This window comes from Rhipicephalus microplus, chromosome X, assembly GCF_043290135.1.
Source record: "Rhipicephalus microplus isolate Deutch F79 chromosome X, USDA_Rmic, whole genome shotgun sequence".
Classification (NCBI taxonomy): domain Eukaryota; kingdom Metazoa; phylum Arthropoda; class Arachnida; order Ixodida; family Ixodidae; genus Rhipicephalus; species Rhipicephalus microplus.
This window is the reverse complement of record NC_134710.1, coordinates 163,331,880-163,356,137: the sequence shown is the minus strand read 5'-3', so window position 1 is coordinate 163,356,137 and position 24,258 is coordinate 163,331,880. Positions and strand designations below refer to the sequence as shown.

Sequence of the window (24,258 nt, the reverse complement as noted above, 5' to 3'; positions counted from 1 at the left end):
GGCCACCTCGTCCGCCTTGCAGGCCATTCGTGCAGCTTACACACTAGTGTCGAAGACCCATCACTCGGAGAAAAAAAGTTACGCGACTCGACGAGGATGGGATTCGAACCCACGCGGGCAGAGCTCAATGGATTAGCAGTCCATCGCCTTAACCTCTCGGCCACCTCGTCCGCCTTGCACCCATCTGTGCAGCTTACACACAAGTGTCGAAGACCGATCACTGGGAGAACAAAAAAAGTTACGCGACTCGACGAGGATGGGATTCGAACCCACGCGGAAAAAGCCCAATGGATTAGCAGTCCATCGCCATAACCTCTCGGCCACCTTGTCCGCCTTGCACCCCATCCGTGCAGCTTACATACTAGTGTCGAAGACCAATCACTGGGAGAACAAAAAAAAGTTACACGACACTACGAGGATGGGATTCGAACTCACGCGGGCGGAGCCCAGTGAATTAGCAGTCCATCGCCTTAACCTCTCGGCCACCCGCGCAGCTTACGCACTAGTGTCGAAGACCGATCACTGGGAGAACAAAGAAAAGCTACGCGACTCGACGAGTATGGGATTCGAACCCACGCGGGCAGAGCCCAATGGATTAGCAGTCTATCGCCTCAACCTCTCGGCCACCTCGTCCGCCTTGCAGGCCATTCTTGCAGCTTACACACTAGTGTCGTAGACAGATCACTGGGAGAACAAAAAAAAGTTACGCGACTCGACGAGGATGGGATTCGAACCCACGCGGGCAGAGCCCAATGGCTTAGCAGTCAATCGCCTTAAACTCTCGGCCACCTCGTCCGCCTTGCAGGCCATTCGTGCGGCTTACACACTAGTGTCGTAGACAGATCACTGGGAGAACAAAAAAAGTTACGCGACTCGACCAGGATGGGATTCGAACGCACGCGGGCCGAGCCCAATAAATTAGCAGTCAATCTTCTTAACCTCTCGGCCACCTCGTCCGCCGTGGAGGCTACCCGTGCAGCTTACACACTAGTGTCGAAGACCGATCACTGGGAGGAGAAAAAAAAGTTACGCGACTCGACGAGGATGGGATTTGAACCCACGCGGGCAGAGCCCAATGGATTAGCAGTCAATCGCCTTAACCTATCGGCCACTTCGTCTGCCTTGCAGGCCTTCCTTGCAGCTTACACACTAGTGTCGAAGACCGATCACTGGGAGAACAAAAAAAGTTACGCGACTCGACGAGGATGGGATTCGAACCCACGCGGGCCGAGCCCAATAAATTAGCAGTCAATCCTTAACCTCTCGGTCACCTCGTCCGCCTTGCAGCCCATCCGTGCAGCTTACACACTAGTGTCGAAGAGTGATCACTGGGAGAAGAAAAAAAAGTTACGCGACTCGACGAGGATGGGATTCGAACCCACGCGGGCAGAGCCCAATGGATAAACAGTCAATCACCTTAATCTCTCGGACACCTCGTCCGCCTTGCAGGCCATTCGCGCGGCTTACACACTAGTGTCGTAGACAGATCACTGGGAGAACAAAACAAGTTAAGCGACTCGACGAGGATGGGATTCGAACCCACGCGGAAAGAGCCCAGTGGATTAGCAGTCCATCGCAATAACCTCTCGGCCACCTTGTCCGCCTTGCACTCCATCCGTGCAGCTTGCATACTAGTGTCGAAGACCGATCACTGGGAGAGCAATAAGAAAGTTACACGACACGACGAGGGTGGGATTCGAACTCACGCGGGCAGAGCCCAATAAATTAGCAGTCAATCTCCTTAACCTCTCGGCCACCTCGTCCGCCTTGCAGGCCATTCGTGCAGCTTACACACTAGTGTCGAAGACCCATCACTCGGAGAAAAAAAGTTACGCGACTCGACGAGGATGGGATTCGAACCCACGCGGGCAGAGCTCAATGGATTAGCAGTCCATCGCCTTAACCTCTCGGCCACCTCGTCCGCCTTGCACCCATCTGTGCAGCTTACATACTAGTGTCGAAGACCGATTACTGGGAGAAGAAAAAAAATTTACGCAACTCGACGACGATGGGATTCGAACCCACGTGGGCAGAGCCCAATAGATAAGCAGTCAATCGCCTTAACCTCTCGGCCACCTCGTCCGCCTTGCAGGCCATTCGTGCAGCTTACACACTAGTGTCGTAGACAGATCACTGGGAGAACAAAACAAGTTACGCGACTCGACGAGGATGGGACTCGAACCCACGCGGAAAGAGCCCAATGGATTAGCAGTCCATCGCCAGAACCTGTCGACCACCTTGTGCGCCTTGCACCTCATCCGTGCAGCTTACATACTAGTGTCGAAGACCGATCACTGGGAGAACAAAAAATTACGGCATATTCACGGGGTGAATGATGATGAATGGGCGAAGCTCCGGAGGGATTCATCAGTAAACTGTGAATCTTCCGTGTAATTCGCCCAGTCGATCATCATGTAAAGACGTGAGAAACGCTGTGTGTGTATATACACAAATCAACTTTTATTTGTTCTTAGACGATGGATGGCTTGTGATGTCCCTTGCCTCGCGCGCTCGCACATCGGGATTCTGTCTGCGAGCGCGCGCTGCTGCCGCCTTGCGCTCTCTCCGCTGTGCAGCCTTATCCATCCGGCGACTCCGAGCGCGCGCCAACAGCGAACGGATTTTATTACAACGCGCCCCCTAGCGTACGTCGCCGCACTAAATCGAACGATTGCCTTCAACCAATGACACGCGCCATATGTGACATCATTCCTAATTTATAAGATCTCGCGTCTTTCATCAACTACAAGTACCGCTTTCTAGTTTATAACATCTTGCATCTTTTCATCATCAGCTACAAGTACCACCATCTAGTAAACTCTACAAGAACTAAACGAGAGGTGGCTACATACAGGAGACGGTACCGCCATCTAGTGAACACTGCAAGAACTAAACTAGAGGTGGCTACATACAGGGGACGGTACCGCCATCTAGTGAACACTGCAAGAACTAAACTAGAGGTGGCTACATACAGGCTACAGGGGACGCACAGCCCACGCCCTAAGGAGCTTCGCCTCTAAAAAAAAGTTACACGACACGACGAGGATGGGATTCAAACTCACGCGGGCAGAGCCCAATGAATTAGCAGTCCATCGCTTTAACCTCTCGGCCACCCTTGCAGCTTACGCACTAGTGTCGAAGACCGATCACTGGGAGAAGAAAAAAAAGCTACGCGACTCGACGAGGATGGGATTCGAACCCACGCGGGCAGAGCCCAATGGATTAGCAGTTCATCGCCTTAACCTCTCGGCCACGTCTTCCGCCTTGCGGGCCACCCGTGCAGCTTACACACTAGTGTCGAAGACCGATCACTGGGAGAAAAAAAAAAGTTAATCGACTCGACGAGGATGGGATTCGAACCCACGCGGAAAGAGCCCAATAGATTAGCAGTCCATCGCCATAACCTCTCGGCCACCTTGTCCGCCTTGCACCCCACCCGTGCAGCTTACATACTAGTGTCAAAGACCGATCACTGGGAGAGCAATAAAAAAGTTTCACGACACGACGAGGATGGGATTCGAACTCACGTGGGTGGAGCCCAATAAATTAGCAGTCAATCTCCTTAACCTCTCGGCCACCTCGTCCGCCTTGCAGGCCATTCGTGCGGCTTACACACTAGTGTCGAAGACCTATCACTCGGAGAAAAAAAGTTACGCGACTCGACGAGGATGGGATTCGAACCTACGCGGGCAGAGCTCAATGGATTAGCAGTCCATCGCTTTAAGCTCTCGTCCACCTCGTCCGCCTTGCAGGCCATCTGTGCAGCTTACACACAAGTGTCGAAGACCGATCACTGGGAGAACAAAAAAAGTTACGCGACTCGACGAGGATGGGATTCGAACCCACGCGGGCAGAGGCCAATGGATTAGCAGTCAATCGCCTTAACCTCTCGGCCACCTCGTCCGCCTTGCAGGCCACTCGTGCAGCTTACACACTAGTGTCGAAGACTGATTACTGGGAGAACAAAAAAAAGTTACGTGACTTGACGAGGATGGGATTCGAACTTACGCGGGCCGAGCCCAATAAATTAGCAGTCAATCCTTAACCTCTCGGCCACCTCGTCCGCCTTGCACACCATCCGCGCGGCTTACACACTAGTGTCGTAGACAGATCACTGGGAGAACAAAACAAGTTACGCGACTCGACGAGGATGGGATTCGAACCCACACGGAAAAAGCCCAATGGATTAGCAGTCCATCGCCATAACCTCTCGGCCACCTTGTCCGCCTTGCACCCCATCCGTGCAGCTTACATACAAGTGTCGAAGACCAATCACTGGGAGAACAAAAAAAAGTTACACGACACTACGAGGATGGGATTCGAACTCACGCGGGCGGAGCCCAGTGAATTAGCAGTCCATCGCCTTAACCTCTCGGCCACCCGCGCAGCTTACGCACTAGTGTCGAAGACCGATCACTGGGAGAACAAAGAAAAGCTACGCGACTCGACGAGTATGGGATTCGAGCCCACGCGGGCAGAGCCCAATGGATTAGCAGTCTATCGCCTCAACCTCTCGGCCACCTCGTCCGCCTTGCAGGCCGTTCTTGCAGCTTACACACTAGTGTCGTAGACAGATCACTGGGAGAACAAAAAAAAGTTACGCGACTCGACGAGGATGGGATTCGAACCCACGCGGGCAGAGCCCAATGGCTTAGCTGTCAATCGCCTTAAACTCTCGGCCACCTCGTCCGCCTTGCAGGCCATTCGTGCGGCTTACACACTAGTGTCGTAGACAGATCACTGGGAGAACAAAAAAAGTTACGCGACTCGACCAGGATGGGATTCGAACGCACGCGGGCCGAGCCCAATAAATTAGCAGTCAATCTTCTTAACCTCTCGGCCACCTCGTCCGCCTTGGAGGCTACCCGTGCAGCTTGCACACTAGTGTCGAAGACTGATTACTGGGAGAACAAAAAAAAGTTACGCGACTCGACCTGGATGGGATTCGAACCCACGCGGGCAGAGCCCAAAGGATTAGCAGTCCATCGCCTTAACCTCTCGGCCACCTCGTCCGGCTTGCAGGCTACCCGTGCAGCGTACACACTAGTGTCGAAGACTGATTACTGGGAGAACAAAAAAGTTACGTGTTTCGACGAGGAGGGGATTCGAACCCACGCGGGCCGAGCCCAATAAATTAGCAGTCGATCTCCTTAACCTCTCGGCCACCTCGTCCGCCTTGCAGGCCATTCTTGCAGCTTACGCACTAGTGTCGAAGACCCATCACTCGGAGAAAAAAAGTTACGCGACTCGACGAGGATGGGATTCGAACCCACGCGGGCAGAGCCCAATGGATTAGCAGTCCATCGCCTTAACCTCTCGGCCACCTCGTCCGCCTTGCAGGCCACCCATGCAGCTTACACACTAGTGTCGAAGACTGATTACTGGGAGAACAAAAAAAAGTTACGCGACTCGACGAGGATGGGATTCGAACCCACGCGGGCCGAGCCCAATAAATTAGCAGTCAATCCTTAACCTCTCGGCCACCTCGTCCGCCTTGCACCCCATCCGTGCAGCTTACACACTAGTGTTGAAGACCGATCACTGGGAGAAGAAAAAAAACGTTACGCGACTCGACGAGGATGGGATTCAAACCCACGCGGGCAGAGATCAATGGATTAGCAGTATATCGCCTTAACCTCTCGGCCACCTCGTCCGCCTTGCAGGCCATTCGTGCGGCTTACACACTAGTGTCGTAGACAGATCTCTGGGAGAACAAAACAAGTTACGCGACTCGACGAGGATGGTATTCGAACCCACGCGGGCAGAGCTCAATGGATTAGCAGTCCATCGCCTTAACCTCTCGGCCACCTCGTCCGCCTTGCACCCCATCCATGCATCTTACACACTAGTGTGGAAGACCGATCACTCGGAGAAAAAAAAAAGTTACGCGACTCAGCGAGGATGGGATTCGAACCCACGCGGGCAGAGCTCAATGAATTAGCAGTACATCGCCTTAACCTCTCGGCCACCTCGTCCGCCTTGCACCCCATCCGTGCATGTTACATACTAGTGTCAAAGACCGATGACTCGGAGAAAAAAAAAGTTACGCGACTCAACGAGGATGGGATTCGAACACACGCGGGCAGAGTTCAATGGATTAGCAGTCCATCGCCTTAACATCTCGGCCACCTCGACCGCCTTGCACCTCATCCGTGCAGCTTACACACAAGTGTCGAAGACCGATCACTTGGAGAAAAAAAAAGTTACGCGACTCGACGAGGATGGGATTCGAACCCACGCGGTAAGAGCCCAATGGATTAGCAGTCCATCGCCTTAACTTCTCAGCCACCTCGTCTTTTTTTTTATTGCCTGCTTCGCAAACAGTACAAATCAATATAAGAATACAGTGCAGTGTCACGTGTAAAAGTGCTGTCACATCTTCCAGCACATGGGGGTTAAAAAGGCAGACGCTTTATGCCCACCAACTTATCTAAACATGGCAACCATTCTGGCTTATTTTGTGCCTCGTATGCAGTCATCAAATACTGTACACTTTCTATGAAGTACTCTCGAGCGGGCCGGGGATTCACGTCTACGTTTAGCACTGCCATCCGTGTTCGCCACACACTGTGAAGAACCAATACCATGAACATATCGTAGGGCACACCGCCTACATTTATGACTGGCAAAAAACGGATGCCATATTGTGTAACTGGCAGGTCTTTCTACAGGGTCCTTTGAAGGATGTCCCAGAAAAAGACTGCATCAGTACAGTCTAGGAAGATGTGGTCAACTGTCTCAAGTTTTCTGCAGATAATGCAATCAACTGACGGGACGAATATTCCTTTTTCTCGGAGCCATGGATTGGTAGGGAGTGTGGCGCTGTGAAGTTTGAAAAAGAATGTCTTCATTGATGGTCTAATTGGCATCTTCTTCACTCTATTCAAGACGTCATCCCCGGGCCCATTAGGGTACAATGTTCTATACAGAGGCTCTGGCAACATGGTTTCTACAAGGTCCTTGTACAGTCTCTTTCGCGAAACACTAGAGAGATACTCCATCGAAAATCGCACTCTCAATATTTCCACAGCAGCAATCACTTCTTTCATGTACCCCTTAGGTCTTTTTGTCACCCCATTGACAGTGGTTACAATGAAATCAGGCAAAAAATGGGACAGCCGCACATGTATCAACGTTCTGAAAAAACGATCATCTTGATCTCGTAAAAAAACAAACCTAGATACTATCTGTCTCAGGAACAAGTGTACAAGACCAAGCCCCCCACTTTTCACAGAACGGAACAGATTCGTTCGGCTTGTCCTTTCCCACGTGGACGCCCAGATAAACACTGCGATCACTCTGTGTAGCTTTTGTACCGCAACACGTGACATGAATAGCACTTGTAAAACATACCATACTCGTGAAATAAGAAATATGTTGCTCACTGTTGACCTCGTAAACATTGAGAAATCGCGCCCACCCCACGTTTTTGTCTTGTCTCTTAGTTGTTCTGTCTCTTGTTTCCAATATTCTGTTGTGTCTCTGTAGTGTTGGAGAGGTACCCCTAAGTACTTGTCAGGTATAACCTTCCATGTAATGCTTTCAAATATTGATGGTGTGTTCTGCCAATTTCCATGCCATATTCCAAGACATTTACTCCAGTTGACTCTACTATCAGTGCAATCACAGAAGAATTTCACATCGTTTAGTGCTTCTCTAATACTCTCCCGATCTTCGCAGAACACAGCAATATCGTCGGCGTAACTAAGTATTTTGACCTCTGCAGACATCAAATGAAACCCCCGCACCTGATCATTCTGTATCACTTTCTGGCATAGAGGTTCTAAATAGATAGCAAAAAGCAGTGCTGATGCAGGACATCCTTGTTTTACACTCGATAAGACTTGTATATTATCACTAAGCTGTTTGTTTATTACAATTTTTGTAGTGCATCCCGTATACGCCATTCGGACCCCTTCCAACACCACAGACCCTATATTGACATAGTCAAGAATGCTGAAAAGTATGTCATGGTTCACGCGGTCAAATGCCTTCTCGAGATCGATTTGTAGCATAGCTACTTTACCGTCAAACTCATCGCAGCATTCTAACATATTTCGGGCTATATGAATGTTCGTCATAATTGTTCTGCCTTTTATGCCACAAGTCTGATGTGGTCCGACTATTTTTTTAATCACTGTTTGAATTCGCCTGGCCAAAACACCCATGAATATTTTGTAGTCAACATTCGCTAGGGTTATGGGTCTGTAGGATGTGACGGACAGCTGTTTCCTGGGATCTTCAGTTTTTGGGATTAACACGATGTGTGTTCTCCGAAAAGATATTGGCAACTCTTTCCTCTCGTATGCCTCCTCTAACACATTCCACAAAGCTTTTGCCACAAGATTTTTAAATTTCTTATAGAATGCTACACCTAGTCCATCTGGACCAGGTGTTTTACCGTTTTTCATTTTTTCAATGGTGATTTCGATTTCTCTGACCGAGATGGGTGTTTCTAATCTCGCTTTTACGTCATCCTCAAGCTTCGGCATAAGTGACCAGAAACGCCGACTATAGGTACTCGTGTCCGCTCTGACGCCTCCCAACAGTTCTTGGAAATATTCCACAAACGCGAGCTCAATCTCGGTTTTATCTGTGGTGACTTCATTTTTCTGTTCTATCGCCCTTATCTCGTTTCTTGTCGCGTAGCTCTTTTCATCTGTGACGGCACGTTTTGTGGGAACCTCGCCACACCATAATCTTTCTGCGCGTGCGCGTACCACCGCTCCTCTGTACCTTTCCGTATCTACGGCTTCTAATTCTTGCTTCACTCTTCTTATTTCTTTACTGCGCTCTCCTGGTTACGCGCATTCTTGACATAGCAAAAAATCAAGCTCACATTGCAGTTGTCTTTCTTTTTTCAGGTTAGTGCGTTTTATTGAAACTGATCTTCCAATTGCTTCTATTTTTACTTTTTCTTTGAAGCACTCCCATGTGTAAATTGAACTACGTGCGTCACCTTTCGCCACTGCTTTTAATTCCTTTTCAGCATTTTCTACAAACTTCTCATCCTCGAGTAGCTTTTCATTTAACTTCCAGAGTCCCCAATTGAATTTGGGCTTTTCTTTTTTATTAATGGTGAACATTTCTAGACTATGGTCACTAAATGAAACATTCTTCACTGCGTAGCCCTGGCACATAGGAAGCAGGGACGTAGACACGTATGCTCTGTCAAGTCTAGCTTTACTGTTGAGCTGGTAATGCGTATAGTGAGTACCCTGCGCCAGTACATATCCCACGTCATCCAAGTTCCGCTCACACGTCATTGAATCCAATACCAAGGCGCTAGAGTCACGTACAAAGTTTTTACATGCCCGGTCTTCGGCATTACACACACAGTTGAAATCGCCTAGAAGTATAACTGCCTTCTCGCATGATAGATACGTATCAAGACTTTCGAAGAATATTTTCCTATCTTGTTGTCTATTTGGCGCATATACGCACACAACGCGCCAACTAATGCCGGAAAGAAGAAAATCACATGCAATTAATCGCCCTTCATTATCACTGTGTACACTTTTTTCGACAATGCCAATTGTGTTCCTTATAAAGAGAAGACATCCGCCTGAAGTACCTACAGAATGACTCACACATATATTGTATCTGGAGCGGAAGTTCAAAAATATAGTGTCCATCTGCTCTTCAGATTCAATTTTCGTTTCCTGCCCAGCGGCAATATCAACGTCATTTTCAAGAAACAAACGACGTAACTGATACTGTCGCCTCTTCGAGCGTAAGCCTCTAGCGTTAAAAGTTGCGACGCGTAAGGCTGACTCTATATTGAAAGCCATGATTTTTGTTTAGAGAAGGGAGTACAAAACACAGTGCTTACTTTAGGTGAACGTTTCTAAAAAACGGCTTTAGTTTTACTGAAAATTTTGCGGCAATCGGTCCAGGTTTTACAGAGGCATGGTGTGCGTAAGCTCCGTTCACTTACGGGTTACTCTCCATCCGGAAAAAAGGCACAAAAAACTCAAGTCCCAGGAAGCTTTTGCGAAGGCTGCTTGGCCTCCGCCCGTGGATTAGTCTGCAAGTTCGGCCGTGGCTTCAACGTTGATCGCCTCATTCCTATGGTTTTTGCTGGTGGTTCTTCTCGACCAACGTCTCCGGAGGTAGTGAAGTCTTCCCCAACAATGTCTCTTGGTCCCTTTCCAGCTAGTCCACTGCCTGCGTTGTCGCTGATTTCCATGTCGTCTTGCAGTGTGTCTGCGTCGCTGGGAGCCTTCACAGTCGGCAGGTGCTGTTCTGGCTTGTCTGTCGTTATCGGTTTTTCTGGCTGTGGTTCGGATGCCTTGTTCTCGACCTTTTCATTGTCCATCCTACTAGGCCTGCTCAGTTTCACCAATTCTGGGGTCGTCTCTTCCTTCCTCGCAGTCGCGCTCGCTGCCTCTTCAGCTTCATGCTCATCCATTAACAGCTCTGCGTGGTCGTTGCCACTCGGAGGTCCGGTGACGCTGGCATAAGACAACGTGCAGTCGTTCTCCTCGTGGCCAAATCTTCGGCAGGCACCACAGCGTGGCACACGGCAATCTCGCCGTATGTGCCCGTTTGCTCGACAGCGTAAGCACACTGGCGCTCTGCCCGGAACAACCACCAAAGCTTGCTCACCGCTTACGTTCACTTGGTGAGGCAGGTCTTCAATTTTGACGCCCACTTTCAACCGAAGTGTCACAATACGGGTAGTGGAGCCTTCTTCACTGATGCCGTTTACACGCCACCGCTCTCTGTTGACGTCAACCACTTGGCCGTACGGCTCGAAAGCGCGTCGCACATCCTCATCGAGAACATTGTGCAGCAGCCAGTGCACTTTCATACGCACATCTTGGTTTGCCGGATCAATGACAAGACAGCGACAATTTTTTACCTTGATATCGCCTTGCGATAGAATCGTCATGACAGCGTCCATGTTCTTGAACGTTACCGCCCACACGTGGCTCATACTATTAGCCCCCAAAGCAACCACTTCGGGGAGCAGTCGCAGGCTGGCCAAGGTGTCACGAAAATCTTCCACTCGATATGGTCGGGCTGGTACATCAGCGTGCAGAAAAACCGTATTTAAAACAATTCGTCCTGTAGAAAGGGTTGGCAACACAACTTCATAATCCTTATCGTCATCAAAAGACCTGTTTTCGCGGCTCAAACGGGCCGCTGATACCGCTCCACTGGAGCTTTCCATCGCACGTCCGTCCGCTTCGGCGTCCGGAAGTGGAATCCTCTCTCGGCCACCTCGTCCGCCTTGTAGGCCATTCGTGCAGGTTACACACTGGTGTCGAAGACCGTTCACTAGGAGAACAAAAAAAACTACGCGACTCGACGACGATGGGATGCGAACCCACGTGGGCAGAGCCCAATGGATTAGCAGTCAATCGCCTTAACCTCTCGGCCACCTCGTACAGCTTGCAGGCCACCCGTGCAGCTTACACACTAGTGTCGAAGACCGATCACTGGGAGAACAAAAAATAAACTTACGCGACTCGACGAGGATGGGATTTGAACCCACGCGGGAAGAGCCCAATGGATTAGCAGTCCATCGCCTAAACTTCTCGGCCACCTCGTCCGCCTTGCTGGCCAATCGTGCAGCTTACAAACTAGTGTCGAAGACCGATCACTGGGAGAACAAAAAAAGTTACGCGACTCGACGAGGATGAGATTCGAACCCACGCGGGCAGAGCCCAATGGATTAGCAGTCAATCCTTAAACTCTCGGCTACCTCGTCCGCTTTGCAGGCCATTCGTGCAGATTTCACACTAGTGTTGAAGACCGATCACTGGGAGAACAAAAAAAAAGTTACACGACTCGACGCGCATGGGATTCGAACCCACGCGGGAAGAGCCCAATGAATTAGCAGTCCATCGCCTTAACCTCTCGGCCACCTCGTCCGCCTTGCAGGCTATTCGTGCAGCTTACACACAAGTGTCGTAGACAGATCACTGGGAGAACAAAAAAAGTTACGCGACTCGATGCGGATGGGATTCAATCCCACGCGGGCAGAGCCCAATGGATTAGCAGTCCATCGCCTTAACTTCTCGGCCACCTCATCCGCCTTGCAGGCCATTCGTGCAGCTTACACACTGGTGTCGTAGCCAGATCAGTGGGAGAAAAAAACAAGTTGCGCGACTCGACGAGGATGGGATTCGAACCCACGCGGGCAGAGCCCAATAGATCAGCAGTCCATCGCCATAACCTCTCGGCCACCTCGCCCGCCTTGCAGGGCATCCGTGCAGCCTACACACTAGTGTCGAAGACCGATCACTGGGAGAACAAAAAAAGTTACGCGACTCGACGAGGTTGGGATTCGAACCTACGCGGGCAGAGCTCAATGGATTAGCAGTCCATCGCCTTAACGTCACGGCCGCCTCGTCCGCCTTGCAGGCCATCCGCGCAGCTTACAAACTAGTGACGAACACCGATTACTGGGAGAACAGAAAAAGCTACGCGACTCGACGAAGGTGGGAGTCGAACCCACGCGGGCAGAGCCCAATGGATTAGTTTTCCATCGCCCTAACCTCTCAGGCACTTCGTCCGCCTTGCAGGCCATTCGTGCAGCTCACACTTGTGTCGTAGAGAGATCACTGGGCGAACAAAAAAAGTTACGCGACTCGACGAGGATGGGATTGGAACCCGCGCCGGCAGAGCCCAATGAATTAGCAGTCCATCGCCTTAACCTCTCGGCCACCTCGTCCGCCTTGCAGGCCTTCCGCGCAGCTTACAAACTAGTGACGAAGACCGATTACTGGGAGAAGAAAAAAAAGTTACGCGACTCGACGAGGATGGGATTCGAACCCACGCAGGCCGAGCCCAATAAATTAGCAGTCAATCCTTAACCTCTCGGCCACCTCGTCCGCATTGCACCCCATCCGTGCAGCTTACACACTAGTAACGAAGACCGATATCTGGGAGAAGAAAAAAAGTTACGCGACTCGACGAGGATGGGATTCGAACCCACGCGAGCAGAGTCCAATGGATTAGCAGTCAATCGCTTTAACCTCTCAGCCACCTCGTCGGCCTTGCAGGCCATTCGTGCGGCTTACACACTAGTGTCGTAGACAGATCACTGGGAGAACAAAATGAGTTACGCGACTCGACGAGGATGGGTTTCGAACCCACGCGGAATGAGCCCAATGGAATAGCAGTCAATCGCCATAACCTCTCGGCCACCTTGTCCACCTCGCACCCCATCCATGCAGCTTACATAATAGTGTCGAAGACCGATCACTGGCAGAACAAAAAGAAGTTACACGACACGACGAAAATGGGATTCGAACTCACGCGGGTAGAGCACGATGATTTAGCAGTCCATCGCCTTAACCTCTCGGCCACCTTGTCCGCCTTGGAGGCCATTCGTGCAGCTTACACACTAGTGTCGTAGACAGATCACTGGGAGAACAAAACAAGTTACGCGACTCGACGAGGATGGGATTCGAACCCACGCGGGCAGAGCCCAACGAATTAGCAGTCCAGCGCCTTAACCTCTCGGCCACCTCGTCCGCCTTGCAGGCCACCCATGCAGCTTACACACTAGTGTCGAAGACCGATCACTGGGAGAACAAAAAAAAGTTACGCGACTCGACGTGGATGGGATTCGAACCCACGCGGGCAGAGCCCAATAGATTAGCAGTCAATCGCCTTAACCTCTCGGCCACCTCGTCCGCTTTGCAGGCCATTCGTGCAGCTTTCACACTAGTGTCGAAGACCGATCACTGGGAGAAAAAAAAGTTACGTGACTAGACGAGGATTGGATTCCTACACGCGCGGGCAGAGCTCAATGGATTAGCAGTCCATCGCCTTAACATCTCGGCCACCTCGTCCGCCTTGCACCCATTCCGTGCAGCTTACACACTAGTGTCGAAGACCGATCACTGGGAGAAGAAAAAAAGGTTACAGGACTCGACGAGGTTGGGATTCGAACCCACGCGGGCAGAGCCAAATGGATTAGTTTTCCATCGCCCTCACCTCTCAGCCACCTCGTCCGCCTTGCAGGACAATCGTGCAGCTTACACACTAGTGTCGTAGACAGATCACTGGGAGAAAAAAACAAGTTACGCGACTCGACGAGGATGGGATTCGAACCCACGCGGGCAGAGCCCAATAGATCAGCAGTCCATCGCCATAACCTCTCGGCCACCTCGCCCGCCTTGCAGGGCATCCGTGCAGCTTACACACCAGTGTCGAAGACCGATCACAGGGAGAACAAAAAAAGTTACGCGACTCGACGAGGTTGGGATTCGAACCCACGCGGGCAGAGCTCAATGGATTAGCAGTCCATCGCCTTAACGTCTCGGCCACCTCGTCCGCCTTGCAGGCCATCCGCGCAGCTTACAAACTAGTGACGAAGACCGATTACTGGGAGAACAGAAAAAGCTACGCGACTCGACGAGGATGGGATTCGAACCCATGCGGGCAGAGCCCAATGGATTAGTTTTCCATCGCCCTAACCTCTCAGCCACCTCGTCCGCCTTGCAGGCCATTCGTGCAGCTCACACTAGTGTCGTAGAGAGATCACTGGGCGAACAAAAAAAGTTACGCGCCTCGACGAGGATGGGATTGGAACCCACGCGGGCAGAGCCCAATAAATTAGCAGTTCATCGCCTTAACCTCTCGGCCACCTCGTCCGCCTTGCAGGCTATTCCTGCAGCTTACACACAAGTGTCGTAGACAGATTACTCGGAGAACAAAAAAAAGTTACGCGACTCGACGAGGATAGGATTCAAACCCACGCGGGTTGACCCCAATAAATTAGCAGTTAATCTCTTCAACCTCTCGGCCAAATCGTCCGCTTTGCAGGCAATTCGTGCAGCTTACACACTACTGTCGAAAACTGATCACTGGGAAAAAAAGTTACTCGACTCGACGAGGATGGGATTCGAACCCATGCGGGCAGAGCCCAATGGATTAGTTTTCCATCGCCCTAACCTCTCGGCCACCTCGTCTGCCTTGCAGGCCATTCGTGCGGCTTACACACTAATGTCGTAGACAGATCACTGGGAGAACAAAATGAGTTACGCGACTCGACGAGGATGGGTTTCGAACCCACACGGAATGAGCCCAATGGATTAGCAGTCCATCGCCATAACCTCTAGGCCACCTTGTCCGCCTTGCACCCCAACCGTGAAGCTTACATACTAGTGTCGAAGACCGATCACTGGGAGAACAAAAAAAAGTTACACGACACGACGAGGATGGGATTCGAACTCACGCGGGCAGAGCCCAATGGATTAGCAGTCAATCGCCTTAACCTCTCGGCCACCTCGTCCGCCTTACAGGCCATCCGTGCAGCTTACACACTAGTGTCGCAGACCGATCACTGGGAGAACAAAAAAAGTTACGCGACTAGACGAGGATGGGATTCGAACCCACGTGGGCAGAGCCCATTGGATTAGCAGTCTATCGCCTTAACCTCTCGGCCACCTCATCCGCCTTGCAGGCCACTCGTGCAGCTTACACACTAGTGTCGTAGACAGATAGCTGGGAGAACAAAATGAGTTACGCGACTCGACGAGGATGGGTTTCGAACCCACGCGGAATGAGCCCAATGGATTAGCAGTCCATCGCCATAACCTCTCGGCCACCTTGTCCGCCTTGCACCCCAACCGTGAAGCTTACATACTAGTGTCGAAGACCGATCACTGGAAGAACAAAAAAAAAGTTACACGACACGACGAGGATGGGATTCGAACTCACGCGGGCAGAGCGCAATGAATTAGCAGTCCATCGCCTTAACCTCTCGGCCACCTCGTCCGCCTTGCAGGCCACCCGTGCAGCTTACACACTAGTGTCGAAGACCGATCACTGGGAGAACAAAAAAAAGTTACGCGACTGAACGAGGATAGGATTCGAACCCACGCGGGCAGAGCCCAATGGTTTAGCAGTCCATCGCCCTAACCTCTCGGCCAACTCGTCCGCCTTGCCGACCATTCGTGCAGCTTACACACTAGTGTCCTAGACAGATCACTGGGAGAACAAAACAAGTTACGCGACTCGACGAGGATGGGATTCGAACCCACGCGGGCAGAGCCCAATGGATTAGCAGTCCATCGCCATAACCTCTCGGCCACCTTGTCCGCCTTGCAGGCCATTCGTGCAGCTTACACACTAGTGTCGTAGACAGATCACTGGGAGAACAAAACAAGTTACGTGACTCGACGAGGATGGGATTCGAACCCACGCGGAAAGAGCCGAATGAATTACCAGTCCATCACCATAACCTCCCGGCCTCCTTGTCCGCCTTGCACCCCATCTGTGCAGCTTACATACTAGTGTCGAACACCGATCACTGGGAGAAGAAAAAAAAGTTACGCGACTCGACGAGGATGGGATTCGAACCCACGCGGGCAGAGCTCAATGGATTAGCAGTCAATCGCCTTAACCTCTCGGCCACCTCGTCCGCCTTACAGGCCATTCGTTCAGCTTACACACTAGTGTCGTAGACAGATCACTGGGAGAACAAAACAAGTTACGCGACTCGAGCAGGATGGGGTTCCAACCCACGCGGGCTGAGCCCAATGGATTAGCAGTCCATCGCCTTAACCTCTCGGCCACCTCGTCCGCCTTGTGGGCCACTCGTGCAGCTTACACAGTAGTGTCGAAGACCGATCACTGGGAGAACAAAAAAAAGTCACGCGACTCGACGAGGATGGAATTCGAACCCACGCGGGCAGAGCCCAATGGATTAGCAGTCCATCGCCTTAACCTCTCGGCCACCTCATCCGCCTTGCAGGCCATTCGTGCAGCTTACACACTAGTGTCGTAGACAGATCACTGGGAGAACAAAACAAGTTACGCGACTCGACGAGGATGGGATTCGAACCCACGCGGGCCGAGCCCAATAGATTAGCCGTCCACCGCCATAACCTCTCGGCCACCTCGCCCGCCTTGCAGGCCACCCGTGCAGCAGACACACTAGTGTCGAAGACTGATTACTGGGAGAACATAAAGAAAGTTACGCGACTCGACGAGGATTGGATTCGAACCCACGCGGGCCGAGCCGCATAAATTAGCAGTCAATCCTTAACCTCTCGGCCACCTCGTCCGCCTTGCACCTCATCCGTGCAGCTTACACACTAGTGTCGAAGACCGATCACTGGGAGAAGAAAAAAAAGCTACGCGACTCGACGAGGATGGGATTCGAACTCATGCGGGCAGAGCCCAATGGATTAGTTTTCCATCGCCCTAACCTCTCAGCCACCTCGTCCGCCTTGCAGGCCATTCGTGCAGCTCACACTAGTGTCGTAGAGAGATCACTTGGCGAACAAAAAAAGTTACGCGCCTCGACGAGGATGGGATTGGAACCCACGCGGGCAGAGCCCAATGAATTAGCAGTCCATCGCCTTAACCTCTCGGCCACCTCGTCCGGCTTGCAGGCTACCCGTGCAGCTTACACACTAGTGTCGAAGACTGATTACTGGGAAAACAAAAAAAAATTACGCGACTCGACGAAGATGGCATTCAAACCCACGCGGGCCGAGCCCAATAAATTAGCAGTCAATCCTTAACCTCTCTGCCACCTCGTCCGCCTTGTAGGCCATTCGGGCAGCTTACAAACTAGTGTCGAAGACCGATGTGTGGGAGAACAAAAGAAGTTACGCGACCCGACGAGGATGGAAGTCTAACCCAAGCGGGCAGAGCCCAATGGATTAGCAGTGCATCGCCTTAACCTCTCGGCCACCTCGTCCGCCTTGTAGGCCATTCATGCAGCTTACACACTAGTGACGAAGACCGATCACTGGGAGAACAAAAAAAGCTACGCGACTCGACGAGGATGGGATTCGAACCCCCGCGGGCAGAGCCCAATGCATTAGCAGTCCATCGCCTTAACCTCTTTGCCACCTCGTCCGCCTTGCAGGCCATTCGTGCAGCTTACACACTAGTGTCGTAGAGAGATCACTGGGCGAACAAAAAAAGTTACGCGACTCGACGAGGATGGGATTCGAACCCACGCGGGCCGAGCCCAATAAATTAGCAGTCAATCCTTAACCTCTCGGCCACCTCGTCCGCATTGCACCCCATCCGTGCAGCTTACACACTAGTGTCGAAAACCGATCACTGGGAGAAGAAAAAAAGTTACGCGACTCGACGAGGATAGGATTCGAACCCACGCGGGCAGAGCCCAATGGATTAGCAGTCCATCGCCTTAACTTCTCGGCCACCTCATCCGCCTTGCAGGCCATTCGTGCAGCTTACACACTGGTGTCGTAGACAGATCAGTGGGAGAAAAAAACAAGTTGCGCGACTCGACGAGGATGGGATTCGAACCCACGCGGGCAGAGCCCAATAGATCAGCAGTCCATCGCCATAACCTCTCGGCCACCTCGCCCGCCTTGCAGGGCATCCGTGCAGCCTACACACTAGTGTCGAAGACCGATCACTGGGAGAACAAAAAAAGTTACGCGACTCGACGAGGTTGGGATTCGAACCTACGCGGGCAGAGCTCAATGGATTAGCAGTCCATCGCCTTAACGTCACGGCCGCCTCGTCCGCCTTGCAGGCCATCCGCGCAGCTTACAAACTAGTGACGAACACCGATTACTGGGAGAACAGAAAAAGCTACGCGACTCGACGAAGGTGGGAGTCGAACCCACGCGGGCAGAGCCCAATGGATTAGTTTTCCATCGCCCTAACCTCTCAGGCACTTCGTCCGCCTTGCAGGCCATTCGTGCAGCTCACACTAGTGTCGTAGAGAGATCACTGGGCGAACAAAAAAAGTTACGCGACTCGACGAGGATGGGATTGGAACCCGCGCCGGCAGAGCCCAATGAATTAGCAGTCCATCGCCTTAACCTCTCGGCCACCTCGTCCGCCTTGCAGGCCATTCGTGCAGCTTACACATAAGTGTCGTAGACAGATCACTGGGAGAACAAAAAAAAAGTTACGCGACTCGACGAGGATAGGATTCAAACTCACGCGGGTTGACCCCAATAAATTAGCAGTTAATCTCCTCAACCTCTCGGCCACCTCGTCCTCCTTGCAGGCCATTCGTGCAGCTTACACACAACTGTCGAAAACCGATCACTGGAAAAAAAAAGTTACTCGACTCGACGAGGATGGGATTCGAACCCACGCGGGCAGAGCTCAATGGATTAGCAGTCCATCGCCTTAACATCTCGGCCACCTCGTCCGCCTTGCAGGCCTTCCGCGCAGCTTACAAACTAGTGACGAAGACCGATTACTGGGAGAAGAAAAAAAAGTTACGCGACTCGACGAGGATGGGATTCGAACCCACGCAGGCCGAGCCCAATAAATTAGCAGTCAATCCTTAACCTCTCGGCCACCTCGTCCGCATTGCACCCCATCCGTGCAGCTTACACACTAGTAACGAAGACCGATATCTGGGAGAAGAAAAAAAGCTACGCGACTCGACGAGGATGGGATTCGAACCCACGCGAGCAGAGTCCAATGGATTAGCAGTCAATCGCTTTAACCTCTCAGCCACCTCGTCGGCCTTGCAGGCCATTCGTGCGGCTTACACACTAGTGTCGTAGACAGATCACTGGGAGAACAAAATGAGTTACGCGACTCGACGAGGATGGGATTCGAACCCACGCGGGCAGAGCCCAACGAATTAGCAGTCCATCGCCTTAACCTCTCGGCCACCTCGTCCGCCTTGCAGGCCACCCATGCAGCTTACACACTAGTGTCGAAGACCGATCACTGGGAGAACAAAAACAAAGTTACGCGACTCGACGAGGATGGGATTCGAACCCACGCGGGCAGAGCCCAATAGATTAGCAGTCCACCGCCATAACCTCTCGGCCACCTCGCCCGCCTTGCAGGCCACCCGTGCAGCTGACACTCTAGTGTCGAAGACTGATTACTGGGAGAACAAAAAAAGTTATGCGACTCGACTAGGATGGGATTTGAACCCACGTGGGCAGAGCCCATTGGATTAGCAGTCAATCGCCATAACCTCTCGGCCACCTTGTCCACCTCGCACCCCATCCATGCAGCTTACATAATAGTGTCGAAGACCGATCACTGGGAGAACAAAAAGAAGTTACACGACACGACGAAAATGGGATTCGAACTCACGCGGGTAGAGCACGATGATTTAGCAGTCCATCGCCTTAACCTCTCGGCCACCTTGTCCGCCTTGCAGGCCATCCGTGCAGCTTACACACTAGTGTCGAAGACCGATCACTGGGAGAACAAAAAGTTACGTGACTCGACGAGGATGGGATTCGAACATACGCGGGCAGAACCAAATGGATTAGCATTCCATCACCCTAACCTCTCGGCCAACTCGTCCACCTTGCCGACCATTCGTGCAGCTTACACACTAGTGTCCTAGACAGATCACTGGGAGAACAAAACAAGTTACGCGACTCGACGAGGATGGGATTCGAACCCACGCGGGCAGAGCCCAATGGATTAGCAGTCCATCGCCATAACCTCTCGGCCACCTTGTCCGCCTTGCAGGCCATTCGTGCAGCTTACACACTAGTGTCGTAGACAGATCACTGGGAGAACAAAACAAGTTACGTGACTCGACGAGGATGGGATTCGAACCCACGCGGAAAGAGCCGAATGAATTACCAGTCCATCACCATAACCTCCCGGCCTCCTTGTCCGCCTTGCACCCCATCTGTGCAGCTTACATACTAGTGTCGAACACCGATCACTGGGAGAAGAAAAAAAAGTTACGCGACTCGACGAGGATGGGATTCGAACCCACGCGGGCAGAGCTCAATGGATTAGCAGTCAATCGCCTTAACCTCTCGGCCACCTCGTCCGCCTTACAGGCCATTCGTTCAGCTTACACACTAGTGTCGTAGACAGATCACTGGGAGAACAAAACAAGTTACGCGACTCGAGCAGGATGGGGTTCCAACCCACGCGGGCTGAGCCCAATGGATTAGCAGTCCATCGCCTTAACCTCTCGGCCACCTCGTCCGCCTTGTGGGCCACTCGTGCAGCTTACACAGTAGTGTCGAAGACCGATCACTGGGAGAACAAAAAAAAGTCACGCGACTCGACGAGGATGGAATTTGAACCCACGCGGGCAGAGCCCAATGGATTAGCAGTCCATCGCCTTAACCTCTCGGCCACCTCATCCGCCTTGCAGGCCATTCGTGCAGCTTACACACTAGTGTCGTAGACAGATCACTGGGAGAACAAAAAAAAGTTACGCGACTCGATGAGAATGGGATTCGAACCCACGCGGGCAGAGCCCAACGGATTAGCAGTCCCCCGCCTTAACTTCTCGGCCACGTCATCCGCCTTGCAGGCTACCCGTGCAGCTTACACACTAGTGTCGAAGACTGATTACTGGGAAAACAAAAAAAATTACGCGACTCGTCGAAGATGGCATTCAAACCCACGCGGGCCGAGCCCAATAAATTAGCAGTCAATCCTTAACCTCTCTGCCACCTCGTCCGCCTTGTAGACCATTCGTGAAGCTTACAAACTAGTGTCGAAGACCGATGTGTGGAAGAACAAAAAAAGTTACGCGACCCGACGAGGATGGAATTCTAACCCAAGCGGGCAGAGCCCAATGAATTAGCAGTCCATCGCCTTAACCTTTCGGCCACCTCATCCGCCTTGCAGGCCATTCGAGCTGCTTACACACTAGTGTCGAAGACTGATCACTGGGAGAACAAAAAAAAGTTACGCGACTCGACGAGGATGGCATTCGAACCCACGCGGGCAGAGCCCAATAGATTAGCAGTCCACCGCCATAACCTCTCGGCCACCTCGCCCGCCTTGCAGGCCACCCGTGCAGCTGACACACTAGTGTCGTAGACTGATTACTGGGAGAACAAAAAAAAAGTTACGCGACTCGACGAGGATGGGATTTGAAATCACGCGGGCCGAGCCGCATAAATTAGCAGTCAATCCTTAACCTCTCGGCCACTTCGTCCGCCTTGCACCCCATCCGTGCAGCTTACACACTAGTGTCGAAGACTGATTTCTGGGAGAACAAAAAAAAGTTACGCGACTCGACGAAGATGGGATTCAAACCCACGCGGACCGAGCCCAATAAATTAGCAGTCAATCCTTAACCTCTCTGCCACCTCGTCCGCCTTGTAGGCCATTCATGCAGCTTACACACTAGTGTCGTAGACAGATAGCTGGGAGAACAAAATGAGTTACGCGACTCGACGAGGATGGGTTTCGAACCCACGCGGAATGAGCCCAATGGATTAGCAGTCCATCGCCATAACCTCTCGGCCACCTTGTCCGCCTTGCACCCCAACCGTGAAGCTTACATACTAGTGTCGAAGACCGATCACTGGAAGAACAAAAAAAAAGTTACACGACACGACGAGGATGGGATTCGAACTCACGCGGGCAGAGCGCAATGGTTTAGCAGTCCATCGCCCTAACCTCTCGGCCACCTCGTCCGCCTTGCCGGCCATTCGTGCAGCTTACACACTAGTGTCGTAGACAGATCACTGGGAGAACAAAACAAGTTACGCGACTCGACGAGGATGCGATTCGAACCCACGTGGGCAGAGCCCAATGGATTAGCAGTGCATCGCCTTAACCTCTCGGCCACCTCGTCCGCCTTGTAGGCCATTCATGCAGCTTACACACTAGTGTCGTAGACAGATCATTGGGAGAACAAATCAAGTTACGCGACTCGACGAGGATGGGGTTCGAACCCACGCGGGCTGAGCCCAATGGATTAGCAGTCCATCGCCTTGACCTCTCGGCCACCTCGTCCGCCTTGCAGGCCACCCGTGCAGCTGACACACTAGTGTCGAAGACCGATCACTGGGAGAACAAAAAAAAGTTACGCGACTGAACGAGGATAGGATTCGAACCCACGCGGGCAGAGCCCAATGGTTTAGCAGTCCATCGCCCTAACCTCTCGGCCACCTCGTCCGCCTTGCCGGCCATTCGTGCAGCTTACACACTAGTGTCGTAGACAGATCACTTGGCGAACAAAAAAAAGTTACGCGACTCAATGAGGGTGGGATTCGATCCCACGCGGGCAGAGCCAATTGGATTAGCAGTGTCCATCGCCTTAACCTCTCGGCCACCTCGTCCGCCTTGTAGGTCATTGGTGCAGCTTACAAACTAGTGTCGAAGACCGATCACTGGGAGAACAAAAAAAAAGTTACGCGACTCGAGGAGGATGGGATTCGAACCCACGCGGGCAGAGCCCAATGGATTAGCAGTCCATCGCCTTAACCTCTCGGCCACCTCGTCCGCCTTGCACCCCATTCGTGCAGCTTACACACTAGTGTCGTAGACAGATCACTGGGAGAACCAAAAAAAAGTTATGCGACTCGACGAGGATGGGATACGAACCCACCCGGGCAGAGCCCAATGGATTAGCAGTCCATCCCCTTAACCTGTCGGCCACCTCGTCCGCCTTGCAGGCCATTCGTGCAGCTTACATACTGGTGTCGTAGACAGATCACTGGGAGAACAAAAAAAAGTTACGCGACTCGACGAGGATGGGATTCGAACCGACGCTGGCCGAGCCCAATAAATAAGCAAGCAATCTCCTTATCCTCTCGGCGCCCTCGTCAGCCTTGCAGGCCATCCGTTCAGCTTACACACTAGTGTCGAAGACCGATCACTGGGAGAACAAAAACAAAGTTACGCGACTCGACGAGGATGGGATTCGAACCCACGCGGGCAGAGCCCAATAGATTAGCAGTCCACCGCCATAACCTTTCGGCCACCTCGCCCGCCTTGCAGGCCACCCGTGCAGCTGACACTCTAGTGTCGAAGACTGATTACTGGGAGAACAAAAAAAAGTTATGCGACTCGACTAGGATGGGATTTGAACCCACGTGGGCAGAGCCCATTGGATTAGCAGTCAATCGCCATAACCTCTCGGCCACCTTGTCCACCTCGCACCCCATCCATGCAGCTTACATAATAGTGTCGAAGACCGATCACTGGGAGAACAAAAAGAAGTTACACGACACGACGAAAATGGGATTCGAACTCACGCGGGTAGAGCACGATGATTTAGCAGTCCATCGCCTTAACCTCTCGGCCACCTTGTCCGCCTTGCAGGCCATCCGTGCAGCTTACACACTAGTGTCGAACACCGATCACTGGGAGAAGAAAAAAAAGTTACGCGACTCGACGAGGATGGGATTCGAACCCACGCGGGCAGAGCTCAATGGATTAGCAGTCAATCGCCTTAACCTCTCGGCCACCTCGTCCGCCTTACAGGCCATTCGTTCAGCTTACACACTAGTGTCGTAGACAGATCACTGGGAGAACCAAAAAAAAGTTATGCGACTCGACGAGGATGGGATACGAACCCACCCGGGCAGAGCCCAATGGATTAGCAGTCCA

At 52.0% G+C, this 24,258-nt stretch overlaps 1 protein-coding gene, 58 non-coding genes and 1 pseudogene across 59 annotated transcripts in view; 1 reads left to right on the top strand and 59 right to left on the bottom strand.

Moving 5' to 3' along the window:
* The window catches only part of LOC142775133 (uncharacterized), a 45,338-nt gene extending 38,939 nt beyond the window's left edge, over window positions 1-6,399 (top strand). The window contains exon 2 of the mRNA XM_075876481.1: window positions 6,386-6,399. Coding sequence (XP_075732596.1) covers window positions 6,386-6,399 — 14 coding nt within the window. The remainder of the gene's footprint in view (window positions 1-6,385) is intronic.
* On the bottom strand, window positions 89-170 carry TRNAS-GCU (transfer RNA serine (anticodon GCU)). The gene has a single exon. It is a non-coding gene; the product is annotated as a tRNA-Ser (tRNA).
* TRNAS-GCU (transfer RNA serine (anticodon GCU)) lies at window positions 249-330 on the bottom strand. Its single transcript has one exon. It is a non-coding gene; the product is annotated as a tRNA-Ser (tRNA).
* Window positions 552-633, bottom strand: TRNAS-GCU (transfer RNA serine (anticodon GCU)). The gene has a single exon. It is a non-coding gene; the product is annotated as a tRNA-Ser (tRNA).
* TRNAS-GCU (transfer RNA serine (anticodon GCU)) lies at window positions 714-795 on the bottom strand. Its single transcript has one exon. It is a non-coding gene; the product is annotated as a tRNA-Ser (tRNA).
* Window positions 1,037-1,118, bottom strand: TRNAS-GCU (transfer RNA serine (anticodon GCU)). Its single transcript has one exon. It is a non-coding gene; the product is annotated as a tRNA-Ser (tRNA).
* On the bottom strand, window positions 1,682-1,763 carry TRNAS-GCU (transfer RNA serine (anticodon GCU)). The gene has a single exon. It is a non-coding gene; the product is annotated as a tRNA-Ser (tRNA).
* TRNAS-GCU (transfer RNA serine (anticodon GCU)) lies at window positions 1,840-1,921 on the bottom strand. Its single transcript has one exon. It is a non-coding gene; the product is annotated as a tRNA-Ser (tRNA).
* TRNAS-GCU (transfer RNA serine (anticodon GCU)) lies at window positions 2,001-2,082 on the bottom strand. Its single transcript has one exon. It is a non-coding gene; the product is annotated as a tRNA-Ser (tRNA).
* TRNAS-GCU (transfer RNA serine (anticodon GCU)) lies at window positions 3,179-3,264 on the bottom strand. Its single transcript has one exon. It is a non-coding gene; the product is annotated as a tRNA-Ser (tRNA).
* On the bottom strand, window positions 3,340-3,421 carry TRNAS-GCU (transfer RNA serine (anticodon GCU)). Its single transcript has one exon. It is a non-coding gene; the product is annotated as a tRNA-Ser (tRNA).
* Window positions 3,822-3,903, bottom strand: TRNAS-GCU (transfer RNA serine (anticodon GCU)). The gene has a single exon. It is a non-coding gene; the product is annotated as a tRNA-Ser (tRNA).
* TRNAS-GCU (transfer RNA serine (anticodon GCU)) lies at window positions 4,143-4,224 on the bottom strand. Its single transcript has one exon. It is a non-coding gene; the product is annotated as a tRNA-Ser (tRNA).
* Window positions 4,931-5,012, bottom strand: TRNAS-GCU (transfer RNA serine (anticodon GCU)). Its single transcript has one exon. It is a non-coding gene; the product is annotated as a tRNA-Ser (tRNA).
* Window positions 5,249-5,330, bottom strand: TRNAS-GCU (transfer RNA serine (anticodon GCU)). Its single transcript has one exon. It is a non-coding gene; the product is annotated as a tRNA-Ser (tRNA).
* On the bottom strand, window positions 5,733-5,814 carry TRNAS-GCU (transfer RNA serine (anticodon GCU)). Its single transcript has one exon. It is a non-coding gene; the product is annotated as a tRNA-Ser (tRNA).
* Window positions 5,889-5,975, bottom strand: TRNAS-GCU (transfer RNA serine (anticodon GCU)). The gene has a single exon. It is a non-coding gene; the product is annotated as a tRNA-Ser (tRNA).
* TRNAS-GCU (transfer RNA serine (anticodon GCU)) lies at window positions 6,214-6,295 on the bottom strand. The gene has a single exon. It is a non-coding gene; the product is annotated as a tRNA-Ser (tRNA).
* Window positions 6,396-7,331, bottom strand: LOC142775132 (uncharacterized; annotated as a pseudogene).
* A 4,144-nt stretch (window positions 7,332-11,475) lies between these two features.
* TRNAS-GCU (transfer RNA serine (anticodon GCU)) lies at window positions 11,476-11,557 on the bottom strand. The gene has a single exon. It is a non-coding gene; the product is annotated as a tRNA-Ser (tRNA).
* A 240-nt stretch (window positions 11,558-11,797) lies between these two features.
* Window positions 11,798-11,879, bottom strand: TRNAS-GCU (transfer RNA serine (anticodon GCU)). Its single transcript has one exon. It is a non-coding gene; the product is annotated as a tRNA-Ser (tRNA).
* Window positions 11,880-11,958: 79 nt separating this feature from the next.
* Window positions 11,959-12,040, bottom strand: TRNAS-GCU (transfer RNA serine (anticodon GCU)). Its single transcript has one exon. It is a non-coding gene; the product is annotated as a tRNA-Ser (tRNA).
* Window positions 12,041-12,119: 79 nt separating this feature from the next.
* TRNAS-GCU (transfer RNA serine (anticodon GCU)) lies at window positions 12,120-12,201 on the bottom strand. Its single transcript has one exon. It is a non-coding gene; the product is annotated as a tRNA-Ser (tRNA).
* Window positions 12,202-12,600: 399 nt separating this feature from the next.
* On the bottom strand, window positions 12,601-12,682 carry TRNAS-GCU (transfer RNA serine (anticodon GCU)). Its single transcript has one exon. It is a non-coding gene; the product is annotated as a tRNA-Ser (tRNA).
* Window positions 12,683-12,921: 239 nt separating this feature from the next.
* TRNAS-GCU (transfer RNA serine (anticodon GCU)) lies at window positions 12,922-13,003 on the bottom strand. Its single transcript has one exon. It is a non-coding gene; the product is annotated as a tRNA-Ser (tRNA).
* Window positions 13,004-13,405: 402 nt separating this feature from the next.
* Window positions 13,406-13,487, bottom strand: TRNAS-GCU (transfer RNA serine (anticodon GCU)). Its single transcript has one exon. It is a non-coding gene; the product is annotated as a tRNA-Ser (tRNA).
* An 80-nt stretch (window positions 13,488-13,567) lies between these two features.
* Window positions 13,568-13,649, bottom strand: TRNAS-GCU (transfer RNA serine (anticodon GCU)). The gene has a single exon. It is a non-coding gene; the product is annotated as a tRNA-Ser (tRNA).
* Window positions 13,650-14,049: 400 nt separating this feature from the next.
* TRNAS-GCU (transfer RNA serine (anticodon GCU)) lies at window positions 14,050-14,131 on the bottom strand. The gene has a single exon. It is a non-coding gene; the product is annotated as a tRNA-Ser (tRNA).
* A 79-nt stretch (window positions 14,132-14,210) lies between these two features.
* On the bottom strand, window positions 14,211-14,292 carry TRNAS-GCU (transfer RNA serine (anticodon GCU)). Its single transcript has one exon. It is a non-coding gene; the product is annotated as a tRNA-Ser (tRNA).
* Window positions 14,293-14,530: 238 nt separating this feature from the next.
* On the bottom strand, window positions 14,531-14,612 carry TRNAS-GCU (transfer RNA serine (anticodon GCU)). The gene has a single exon. It is a non-coding gene; the product is annotated as a tRNA-Ser (tRNA).
* A 236-nt stretch (window positions 14,613-14,848) lies between these two features.
* On the bottom strand, window positions 14,849-14,930 carry TRNAS-ACU (transfer RNA serine (anticodon ACU)). Its single transcript has one exon. It is a non-coding gene; the product is annotated as a tRNA-Ser (tRNA).
* Window positions 14,931-15,009: 79 nt separating this feature from the next.
* On the bottom strand, window positions 15,010-15,091 carry TRNAS-GCU (transfer RNA serine (anticodon GCU)). Its single transcript has one exon. It is a non-coding gene; the product is annotated as a tRNA-Ser (tRNA).
* Window positions 15,092-15,171: 80 nt separating this feature from the next.
* TRNAS-GCU (transfer RNA serine (anticodon GCU)) lies at window positions 15,172-15,253 on the bottom strand. Its single transcript has one exon. It is a non-coding gene; the product is annotated as a tRNA-Ser (tRNA).
* Window positions 15,254-15,332: 79 nt separating this feature from the next.
* On the bottom strand, window positions 15,333-15,414 carry TRNAS-GCU (transfer RNA serine (anticodon GCU)). The gene has a single exon. It is a non-coding gene; the product is annotated as a tRNA-Ser (tRNA).
* Window positions 15,415-15,493: 79 nt separating this feature from the next.
* TRNAS-GCU (transfer RNA serine (anticodon GCU)) lies at window positions 15,494-15,575 on the bottom strand. The gene has a single exon. It is a non-coding gene; the product is annotated as a tRNA-Ser (tRNA).
* An 81-nt stretch (window positions 15,576-15,656) lies between these two features.
* TRNAS-GCU (transfer RNA serine (anticodon GCU)) lies at window positions 15,657-15,738 on the bottom strand. Its single transcript has one exon. It is a non-coding gene; the product is annotated as a tRNA-Ser (tRNA).
* Window positions 15,739-15,979: 241 nt separating this feature from the next.
* On the bottom strand, window positions 15,980-16,061 carry TRNAS-GCU (transfer RNA serine (anticodon GCU)). The gene has a single exon. It is a non-coding gene; the product is annotated as a tRNA-Ser (tRNA).
* Window positions 16,062-16,302: 241 nt separating this feature from the next.
* Window positions 16,303-16,384, bottom strand: TRNAS-GCU (transfer RNA serine (anticodon GCU)). The gene has a single exon. It is a non-coding gene; the product is annotated as a tRNA-Ser (tRNA).
* A 79-nt stretch (window positions 16,385-16,463) lies between these two features.
* Window positions 16,464-16,546, bottom strand: TRNAS-GCU (transfer RNA serine (anticodon GCU)). Its single transcript has one exon. It is a non-coding gene; the product is annotated as a tRNA-Ser (tRNA).
* A 79-nt stretch (window positions 16,547-16,625) lies between these two features.
* Window positions 16,626-16,707, bottom strand: TRNAS-GCU (transfer RNA serine (anticodon GCU)). Its single transcript has one exon. It is a non-coding gene; the product is annotated as a tRNA-Ser (tRNA).
* A 79-nt stretch (window positions 16,708-16,786) lies between these two features.
* Window positions 16,787-16,868, bottom strand: TRNAS-GCU (transfer RNA serine (anticodon GCU)). Its single transcript has one exon. It is a non-coding gene; the product is annotated as a tRNA-Ser (tRNA).
* Window positions 16,869-17,268: 400 nt separating this feature from the next.
* TRNAS-GCU (transfer RNA serine (anticodon GCU)) lies at window positions 17,269-17,350 on the bottom strand. The gene has a single exon. It is a non-coding gene; the product is annotated as a tRNA-Ser (tRNA).
* Window positions 17,351-18,070: 720 nt separating this feature from the next.
* TRNAS-GCU (transfer RNA serine (anticodon GCU)) lies at window positions 18,071-18,152 on the bottom strand. The gene has a single exon. It is a non-coding gene; the product is annotated as a tRNA-Ser (tRNA).
* A 79-nt stretch (window positions 18,153-18,231) lies between these two features.
* TRNAS-GCU (transfer RNA serine (anticodon GCU)) lies at window positions 18,232-18,313 on the bottom strand. Its single transcript has one exon. It is a non-coding gene; the product is annotated as a tRNA-Ser (tRNA).
* A 399-nt stretch (window positions 18,314-18,712) lies between these two features.
* Window positions 18,713-18,794, bottom strand: TRNAS-GCU (transfer RNA serine (anticodon GCU)). Its single transcript has one exon. It is a non-coding gene; the product is annotated as a tRNA-Ser (tRNA).
* A 238-nt stretch (window positions 18,795-19,032) lies between these two features.
* TRNAS-GCU (transfer RNA serine (anticodon GCU)) lies at window positions 19,033-19,114 on the bottom strand. The gene has a single exon. It is a non-coding gene; the product is annotated as a tRNA-Ser (tRNA).
* Window positions 19,115-19,353: 239 nt separating this feature from the next.
* TRNAS-GCU (transfer RNA serine (anticodon GCU)) lies at window positions 19,354-19,435 on the bottom strand. The gene has a single exon. It is a non-coding gene; the product is annotated as a tRNA-Ser (tRNA).
* Window positions 19,436-19,514: 79 nt separating this feature from the next.
* On the bottom strand, window positions 19,515-19,596 carry TRNAS-GCU (transfer RNA serine (anticodon GCU)). The gene has a single exon. It is a non-coding gene; the product is annotated as a tRNA-Ser (tRNA).
* Window positions 19,597-19,677: 81 nt separating this feature from the next.
* TRNAS-GCU (transfer RNA serine (anticodon GCU)) lies at window positions 19,678-19,759 on the bottom strand. The gene has a single exon. It is a non-coding gene; the product is annotated as a tRNA-Ser (tRNA).
* Window positions 19,760-20,320: 561 nt separating this feature from the next.
* On the bottom strand, window positions 20,321-20,402 carry TRNAS-GCU (transfer RNA serine (anticodon GCU)). The gene has a single exon. It is a non-coding gene; the product is annotated as a tRNA-Ser (tRNA).
* A 241-nt stretch (window positions 20,403-20,643) lies between these two features.
* TRNAS-GCU (transfer RNA serine (anticodon GCU)) lies at window positions 20,644-20,725 on the bottom strand. The gene has a single exon. It is a non-coding gene; the product is annotated as a tRNA-Ser (tRNA).
* Window positions 20,726-20,804: 79 nt separating this feature from the next.
* Window positions 20,805-20,887, bottom strand: TRNAS-GCU (transfer RNA serine (anticodon GCU)). The gene has a single exon. It is a non-coding gene; the product is annotated as a tRNA-Ser (tRNA).
* Window positions 20,888-20,966: 79 nt separating this feature from the next.
* TRNAS-GCU (transfer RNA serine (anticodon GCU)) lies at window positions 20,967-21,048 on the bottom strand. Its single transcript has one exon. It is a non-coding gene; the product is annotated as a tRNA-Ser (tRNA).
* Window positions 21,049-21,610: 562 nt separating this feature from the next.
* Window positions 21,611-21,692, bottom strand: TRNAS-GCU (transfer RNA serine (anticodon GCU)). The gene has a single exon. It is a non-coding gene; the product is annotated as a tRNA-Ser (tRNA).
* Window positions 21,693-22,092: 400 nt separating this feature from the next.
* TRNAS-GCU (transfer RNA serine (anticodon GCU)) lies at window positions 22,093-22,174 on the bottom strand. The gene has a single exon. It is a non-coding gene; the product is annotated as a tRNA-Ser (tRNA).
* A 242-nt stretch (window positions 22,175-22,416) lies between these two features.
* On the bottom strand, window positions 22,417-22,498 carry TRNAS-GCU (transfer RNA serine (anticodon GCU)). The gene has a single exon. It is a non-coding gene; the product is annotated as a tRNA-Ser (tRNA).
* Window positions 22,499-22,577: 79 nt separating this feature from the next.
* TRNAS-GCU (transfer RNA serine (anticodon GCU)) lies at window positions 22,578-22,659 on the bottom strand. The gene has a single exon. It is a non-coding gene; the product is annotated as a tRNA-Ser (tRNA).
* A 407-nt stretch (window positions 22,660-23,066) lies between these two features.
* Window positions 23,067-23,148, bottom strand: TRNAS-GCU (transfer RNA serine (anticodon GCU)). Its single transcript has one exon. It is a non-coding gene; the product is annotated as a tRNA-Ser (tRNA).
* A 406-nt stretch (window positions 23,149-23,554) lies between these two features.
* TRNAS-GCU (transfer RNA serine (anticodon GCU)) lies at window positions 23,555-23,636 on the bottom strand. The gene has a single exon. It is a non-coding gene; the product is annotated as a tRNA-Ser (tRNA).
* A 404-nt stretch (window positions 23,637-24,040) lies between these two features.
* Window positions 24,041-24,122, bottom strand: TRNAS-GCU (transfer RNA serine (anticodon GCU)). Its single transcript has one exon. It is a non-coding gene; the product is annotated as a tRNA-Ser (tRNA).
* Window positions 24,123-24,258: the final 136 nt, after the last annotated feature.